Consider the following 8709-nt stretch of genomic DNA (forward strand, 5'->3'; position numbering starts at 1 on the left):
CCATCTCACAAGCTAGTGAGTGATTAGTGATTAAATACTGATCAAAGTGATAGATGATACTGTAAAATGTTATTGGTGCAATTGTAGCTATTTGTATTTCAGTACTTACAACCACTCTCAGACATACAACATAAGCTGTAAAGACACTAGGGATGGGACGATATGCTTTGGTCACGATTCGATTGCATGACGATTCTTGATAATTACGATTCGATATAATCAGTAATTGCAATTTTCTTACTCCTTAAAAAACAAAGAAGTTGAATCATACACTTCTAGAATGAACGTCGTTCCCATAAACAATGCACATCAGTCTGCGTCAGTCAGTCCAGCAGCTGACATTTATTTAAACTGAGACAAAAAGAAGTACTGAACATGTACAGCAGTTTTTAAAGTTTACAGTTACAAAATTAATTGAAATGTCCACACAGCACAAATGTGGGCTAGTTTTAACATAACTTAATGTGATGAATTGATGAAGTTTTTCTGGACACGGATATGACGTAATATAATCGATTCAGGGCAGAAAAATCTATTTTTAAAATCATCCCATAAAAAATTGCGATATGTACATGAATCGATTTTTTTCGCCCACCCCTAAAAGACACCTGAAGAAGTATGTGGGCACAGAGTTGGATTTAGGAATATACTTGGTGTCTGAAAATGTTTAAATTGACAGGAGATGTTAGTGAATGTGAGCATAATGATATTGCAGAGGTCGTAATGAGTCATTTAGTCTGAGGGCATCCATGTGTGAAGCTGCAGCTCCACATAGCTTGCCATCCTTTGTTTTCTTCAGTTAGGTTTATTTCTGTAATTCGACAGTGTAGATTTTCTTTGTTGTACTGGATCTGTCCATCTGTACGTGCCTTTTGATGTGCGTTTGTCATTTTGAGTGTGCAGGATGCTGTAGTCGCTGTGAACGGGAGCCTGTGTGCTGAGTAGAGAGGCAGGTTAGGGCGACACGGCATGGTTCAGGCCAGGAATGTGCGATGTGGGTAGGCTCTACAATAGAGCCGGGCTCCCTGAGGGTGGTCAATGGGACGGGTGTCACCCCCCTGCACCCCCCCTGCTGGGTGATGACCACCACACAACGCTATAGCTGTCAGGTCCTCTTAACCACCCCTGTAAACACGCATACATTACGAGGACACGCATGCATATGTACACACTGAGAGGACACAGGCCTGAATGCACCAGAGTGTCTTGTAAAATTTCAAAACGACACACACAGAAAACTCTGATGTTTACACGCTTCAGCTGCAACCTGTAGATACATGTGTCGGCACCTATATTTCTACATAAACAAATATCAGAAGTATCTGTGAAAGCGCTCAAAGCGCATTCCACTCGTTTGCTGTCTCCTAACTCCCTGAACTCTGGCACAGAAAAGACGCCGCTTCATACGTGTTGCACAGCCACACATGCCCCCATGTGTTTACTGCCCTTAAATGCGCGCTACATTCACGTGTCTGATGCTCAAAGCACGGCTGACATTGCGATCGGTCTTCTCAACCTTGGACTTAGCTGCTGTGTGAGTGACGGGGAAAGGGGGTGGGGGTCACCCGGGTCACTGAGGGTAAATAAGGGAACGCAGAGACACGGAGTGAGTTCTGCTCTCTTACAGCAACACAAGGTAAAGTAGTTGGACGTCACTGACTTGCTTTTAAGCAACTTTCCCATTTTACTTCAAAGCCTTTGGCTGTTTTCACCTCCATTGTCAGGAATTTATTGAATTCGGCGTGACAGGTAGCGCTGGTTCTAGGAAGCCCGGGCTGGCGGCGTAAACACCAGCCGCTCCTCCCCCGATCCGTCACAACCCTCCCTTTACGCTGGGGATGGCCGTGTGTGTTTTTGTGTTTTCCCAAGGATTACAAGAGCCTTATCCTGTTTCATAACACGTACATACAAGTACACACATCCACTTTCACAAAGCTGGCTTTGTTCACTGTTGTGTCTTCTGCAGATGCACTCGATGAGGGATGGGGCTGGATGTTTTCTCTTTGTTTTAACATGTGTTTGCACAAACAGAAGTTTTATGCAGTGACTGAGTTCAAACACTTTTTTTTTTTTTTTACATGTTGTCATGTCCTCATGTCTGTCAGGACTGATGTTCAGCTCCCTCTAGTGAGCTCAAAGGGAGCTTGCTGTTGAAGTGGAACTTGCAAATGGGATAATGATTCGAATCAAACCTGTTGACTTTTGCAGTGAAGCGAATTACGCTCTGATTTACAGTTTCCTGCAAAAGTTCCACCCGTTAATTTCTTTATATTTTCTTCCAAGCAGCCAGACTTTTTTGTAATCTTTTTAAGTCGTCTTGAGCACGAGTTCTCCAGGCTTCCTGAAGGTCTTTCGAAGATTCTCTTTGGACATTTGCTGCCTTTTTTACATTTTCAGACCAGTCCTTGTACCTGACCATTTTCAGAGGAATGTGTTTTTTTTGTTTGTTAAACTACTTAACTCTGACCTGTGAATCGTTCAAGTACAAAAAGGCACCGAACTCAAGGGATGAACAGACAACTTAGCAGAGAACCAATTTTAAATTGCATCTTCAGGCACTTTGTTACCTGCAGCCTGTCACAAAAAGACATCATTTAAAAATAATAAAAGAAAAAGAAAATAGACATAAAATTAAATAGAATTTAAAAATAGGATTTCTGCAGCAACAAGGTGATTCCCAAAGAGCTGTTAGCTGAAAACTTGGCATATCTCAGCACGGTGTGCAGTGTGTCCTTAAAACATTTGAGGAAACTGGACTAGTGGAGGACAAAATAAGAAGTGTCAGGCCTAAAGAACTATCTACAGCAGATGAACAGGATCTGAAAGTGATGTCCGTAAGAAAGAGGAAAAAATCCAGCAAAGACTTGACACAGGAGCTGAGAGATGCATCTGGAGCTTCAGCTGATCCATCTGCTGTTGGCCCAAGCCTCATCAGAAATGGGCTCCATGGAAGGGTGGCTGTCAGGAAGCCGTTCTTAAGGAAGGGAAACAGGGAGAAAAGGCTGAGCTGTGCCAAAGGACACAAGAAGTGGGCTGAAAATCAGTGGCAGCAGGTCTGATGGAGGGATGAATCCTCCCCAGAGCCCGGAGCTCAACATTACTGAAGCAGTGTGGGATCATGTTGGCAGAGAACGGAACAAAAGGCAGCCCACATCCAAAGAAGAGCTTTGGGATGTCCTTCAAGAAGCCTGGAGAACTATTCCTGAAGACTCCTTAAAGAAAGGACAGAAAGCTTCAGGCTGTGTTGGAGGATAAAGCCTTTTTTTCACCTTACATACTGAATTTACATTTATGTTTGCAGATGTTTCAACAAATAACTGCACTGTTTCCAGTTCTCCTAAAAAATATGTATAGAAATGAGGGGTGGTTCAGTATTTTTGCACAGTTCTGTATTTGAATTGTTAAGGATGAAGTTGTTCTCTACATTCAAGTGAAACTGGAGCTACACTGGAAAAATGCCCCTCCAAAAATAAGTTAAAAAAAACAACAAATACAAGACGTTTTTGCTTGAAATAAGTAAAAAATCTGCCAATGGAACTAGTGAAAAACAGCTTGTCAAGATTTCTTGAAATAAAATGTGATATGTAGGACTTTTGAGTTAAAAGTGATCTTGAAATTAGCTTAAAATCCTCTTCAAATGAAAAAAAAATTGTTTCATGTGAAATATGACTCAAAACAAGATGTTTTCAAGACTTTTTCACTTAACAAGATATTCAAGATGTATTGTATTAAAACAAGTCCCTATATCTGGCTGAAATGGTACTTGTTAGGCAGTTGTGTCTTATATCAAGTGTAATGAAATACTCAATGAGACAAATATGCTTGGTAAGATTTAGATTTTTTCCAGTGTAATTTGTTCGCTCACCTTTGTGTCGGTCCTGTTTGCTTCCTCCTCACAGGACAGTAAAGATGCAGAGCAGTATTTCCCACTCACCGCCAACCATAGCTGTTGGGACTGGGTGAGGTGGAGCGGACACAGGAGTGACGGAGAGGCAGAGTGATTACCAGCAGGTAAGCGTCGGCTTCGAGAGGAAAAAGCATTCAGCTTTGGCTCAAACTCTGATATCAAAGCCTGTCCTTTTTTTTGGTCTCACTACAGATTTCGGGTTACCTCAATGTTTCCGTTGGATCGTCGGCCCTTCCTGTGAGCTGTGAGTCACCTCGTATTTCGATAGATCCCGCGCTCACCTGCACCTTGCCACGTTGAGCCTGCGAGTCAGGGGAGCCACAAGTAAATTTTCATGGCAGCGGCACTCTAGGGCTGCCATGGCAGCTGCTGCCGCCGATGCCTCACACCGTATTACCGCACTGACGCCGGAGGAAGAGGGACGACGCACTGCCGCCAAGCTGTTTGGGAGCGCCGCCCCGCTGCCACGGACAGAGAGAGAGAGAGAGCGAGAGAGGGAAGAGGGAGAAGAGGGAGAAGAGGAGGTAGGAAGAGCGAGCGGGAACGAGTGCCTGGTGTGCGGGTCCCTGTTCGCCTCGCAGGAGAAGCTCCGGCTGCACGCCTTGAGTCACACCGGAGAGAAACCCTTCCACTGCTCACAGCCGCACTGTCCCAAGGCCTTCAGCTCCAAATACAAACTCTTCAGGTACTGAACGACACCACTCACCTCACATCCTGTTACACTCACGGCTTATTCAGCCGACTCACAGTCACCTAACTAAGAGCCTGAAAAGTTGACAGTAAATGAAACAAGTTTATCTTAAAAGCAGGCAAACAAAGAATGAAACAACAGAGAATATCCCCTTTGCTTTCTGTAGAGTCTCACTTCTTTGCGCCACTACGTGTTCTGATGTACCTACCCTGACAGACTTACCGTGCTCCAAACAGTGCTACTGTAGCAGAGAAAGACCTGAGACTGATTCAATATAACATTAAAGGGATAGTTCGCCTCTTTTGACATGAGCCGGGTTCTGGCCTCGTTTTGGCGTTGACGAAGGTAGTCCGGCTAGTTGGCTGGGGCCACAAAAATAAAGCGTCTTGCTTCTCAAAACAATATGCGTTCAAAAGAGTAATACATTTGCATCACAAAATCGTTCTCCAGGAAAAAGTCAGACCTCACAATCGCTTGGCATTATTTTCTCTCCTTCATATCAATGCGTGCTGTTATGGTGTTTGTTGCTCGGAAGCAGGGGACTGCTCGGCCTGCACGGTCTACACAGCACGCAGTAATACGAAGGGAGAGAAAATTTTTGTGGCCCCAGCCAAGTAGCCGGACTACCTTCGTCAACGCCAAAACGAGGCTGGAACTCGGCTCACAGGACGCAGCAGGGGGTAAGTCAATGTTCATAAATGATATTGCTAATATGGGATGTCATACAGCTTCAAGTCAAAAGAGGCGAACTATCCCTTTAAGAGCTTTGCTTTCATTAGTGTTGAATCATGTGAAAATAAGAAAAATGTAGTTTTAATTACTCTGTTGCAGACCTTTTGCAGCCTTGTTTAATTTTTGGTTAAAAAGATGTAGTTTTTGGGGTGGATGGCGGGTACCAGATGTGAGCCGCTAGATGTCACTAAATCCAACCTTTAAGTTGAAATAACAAGTGATTTTAGGTTCAGAAATGCTGCGGCATGTGGACGGATGGGTCGTGGTAATGGTGGACATGAATATAACTGAACAGCAAAATCCAGACTGGAAAAGGAAGCACAGGTGGTAAAATCACGATGGGCAAGATTCAATTTAGCCATTTTGCTCTGGGCCCCAATGCTCGCTCATTACACGGTAACAGTAATATTTCTACAATAGAATTTAAGATGTGTACAATTTCTATGGGGATTATATGTATATTTCTAGTAAAACATTTACTAGTTTATTCTGTTAAACTGGATTATGTAAATCAATGTTACTGTAAGTAAGCTAATTTTATGAGATGTTTTGTAATGCATGCCTCACTTTAACAGGACAACAAAAAAGTAACGGGTTCATAATGTCTCGGCCTTTGCAGGCATATGGCCACACACTCTCCACAGAAGACCCATCAGTGCTCGTTCTGTGAGAAAATGTTCCACCGCAAAGACCACCTGAAGAACCACCTGCAGACCCATGACCCCAACAAAGAGGCCTTCAAATGTGAGGAGTGTGGGAAGCACTACAACACCAAGCTGGGATACAAGCGCCATGTGGCCATGCACTCTGCGACCGCAGGGGATTTAACCTGCAAAGTGTGCATGCAGAGCTATGAGAGCACGCCCGTTCTCCTGGAGCACCTCAAAAGCCACTCGGGGAAGTCCTCGGGTGGCGCCAAGGAGAAGAAACACCCCTGCGACCACTGTGACCGACGTTTCTACACGCGGAAAGATGTGAGACGGCACATGGTGGTCCACACAGGCCGAAAGGACTTCCTGTGCCAGTACTGCGCCCAGCGCTTCGGCAGGAAAGACCATCTGACGCGCCACGTGAAGAAGAGCCACTCGCAGGAGCTGCTAAAGATCAAGACCGAGCCGCCGGATATGTTGGGCCTTTTAGCCACGGGGTCCCCACCGTGCTCTGTGAAGGAGGAGCTTAGCCCCATGATGTGCGGCATGGGGCCCAACAAAGACCCCATGATGGGCAAGTCGTTCCCCAGCGGAGCGCCTTTTCCGATGAGCATGTACAACCCCCACCATCTCCAGGCCATGTCTAATTCTGGGGTGGGTCACCCACACCCGTCCCTGATGCCCAGTTCCCTGTCTGCAGCTATGGGCATGGGCTGTCACATGGAACCCCCTCCATCAATCCACCCACACTCCCATCACCACCACCACCACCACCACCATCACCATCACCACCATTCCCCTCCACTCCCCCCCCACCACCAGCCTGCGGCTCCCCAGCAGCAGCACCAGCCCCAGCCAGCGCCCAAATACCAGCTGGGATCTACCTCATACCTGCTGGACAAGCCCTTGAAAGTGGAGATGGAGAGCTTTCTCATGGATCTGCAGAGTGGCTTGCCAGGCCCAGTGCACTCTGCGGAGCCCCACGCTGCTGCCTCACCCCCCAAGGACGGACTGGAGCCCACCTCGGGCCTGGCAGACGAGCTTTGCGGGGATCCCCTCCTGTCCAAGAGTCCTGTGGTGATCGCTGAGTCTCTGTGTGCTGCTAACATGGACTTCTCCCACCTGCTGGGTTTCCTGCCCTTAAACCTTCCTCCCTACAGTGCCCCCATGAGCACCGGAGGACTGGTCATGGGCTACACCTCATCTGCGACCTCCTCTTCTTCTTCCTCCTCATCTCTACACTCTGCCGAGCCCCACGCCGCGGCAGCAGCTGCCGTCAGCGCGGCACCTCTTACCTCTTTGCAACCGCAACCTCAGGAGCAGCAGAGCTCCAGCGGGGGTCTGAGCCTCGGACCCCTGCACCCCCTCCCACCAGTGTTCAGCTCCAGCCTTAGTACCACCACACTGCCTCGCTTCCACCAGGCCTTCCAATGAGAAAGGCAGCCCCCCCCCCCCCCCGCTCTGCCAAGATGGCCTCCACACCAGCCCGAGCTCAGCTTGGAAATGTTGGGCTTTGGCTCTTTTCAGGGCCAGATAAAAAAAAGTTGGAGAATTAGGCTGTGTTCGAAACCGCATACTACTCCTACTACTCCTACTACTCATACTGACTTTTTTCCCTGATGCATACTAGATTCTCCGAAATGTTGGGTATGCATCATGAGGTTACTATATACTCAAACTATCCAAGATGCAACGTAACGTGACGTCGCCGATCGTCATTTCCTGTCAAAACGGCAGTTTCGAGCTAGCTACAACGAGGGTAGGTTCACTTCCTGTTTTCAAAACAAAAGCACCAATTGTATCGTAATGGCTTTCCCTATGATAAAAGGCAATGGGTATTTTATTTTGTGAAAATAACCGGAAGTGCGTTGCTCACTGCGGCTAGCTTTAGTAGCGCCGAATTCGTTGGAACTAAATGGTAAATAGCTGGTATTTTGGCAGGTTTTCAACACGTTGGGGGTCTAAACGATTACTTTCTCGCCTGAAAATGTTTCAAATGTTGCTAAAGTTTACAGAGTTTAGAGCTTAAACGAAATCAGCTTCAGGCCGGCTGATTTCAGCTCGGGTAGGAGCAAAATGCATTGTGGGTAAACGCTCTGCATACTGTCTGATCGATGAGTATGCAGTATGGAAGTATGTAGTATGCGGTTTTGAACACAGCCAGAGAGTAAAGGATAAATGCATATATGAACACTTAGAAGCCTTAAATGAAAGTGCGCACAAAAGCTTTTGATTGAGCCTTAAAGGAAGTTAAACCCGTTTAAGCAAAAAAAAGAAAAGGTGAGAAAAGAAGTTGAAGCAGCTTTTATTTGGGCTTTTTTTCCTTATCCTATAGATATAACATGTATTAACCCATGTTTTTTTTTTTTGTTTTGTTTTTAATTTCAATTTACTTCCCCTTTTATCTCCCCCTTCCACCCCCTTGTTAGTAGTATAGAGGGCAGGATCAGTAGGCCAAAAGGCGTGGTACTGCATACTTTCTAAAGTAATAATATTAAAAAAAAAAAAAAAAAACTAAAAAAAAATCAAAGATAATTTTTAGTGAAGATTATCTGTCTTGTTGTGAACCCAGAAAAAAAAAAGAATATAGTTTGAAGTGGATATTTTGTTTAACTTTTATTTTTCCTTTTCCAAATGATTCGTGATAGAATGAGTCTCATCTTGAGTTTTGAAGCACCCGCGATAACCTGAACTGTCATGAGTAATAAGGAGAGGAGCGAGAGATCAGT

The 8709-nt window shown here is 45.6% G+C and overlaps 1 protein-coding gene across 2 annotated transcripts in view; it reads left to right on the top strand.

Moving 5' to 3' along the window:
• The window catches only part of plagl2 (pleiomorphic adenoma gene-like 2), a 45775-nt gene extending 37270 nt beyond the window's left edge, over nt 1–8505 (top strand). For both annotated transcript variants that reach the window (XM_075476195.1, XM_075476196.1), the window contains exons 2-4: nt 3900–4011; nt 4100–4592; nt 5950–8505. In XM_075476195.1, coding sequence (XP_075332310.1) covers nt 4267–4592; nt 5950–7414 — 1791 coding nt within the window. In that variant the 5' untranslated portion in view covers nt 3900–4011; nt 4100–4266 and the 3' untranslated portion in view covers nt 7415–8505. The remainder of the gene's footprint in view (nt 1–3899; nt 4012–4099; nt 4593–5949) is intronic.
• Nucleotides 8506–8709: the final 204 nt, after the last annotated feature.

Source organism: Odontesthes bonariensis, chromosome 10 (assembly GCF_027942865.1).
Source record: "Odontesthes bonariensis isolate fOdoBon6 chromosome 10, fOdoBon6.hap1, whole genome shotgun sequence".
Classification (NCBI taxonomy): domain Eukaryota; kingdom Metazoa; phylum Chordata; class Actinopteri; order Atheriniformes; family Atherinopsidae; genus Odontesthes; species Odontesthes bonariensis.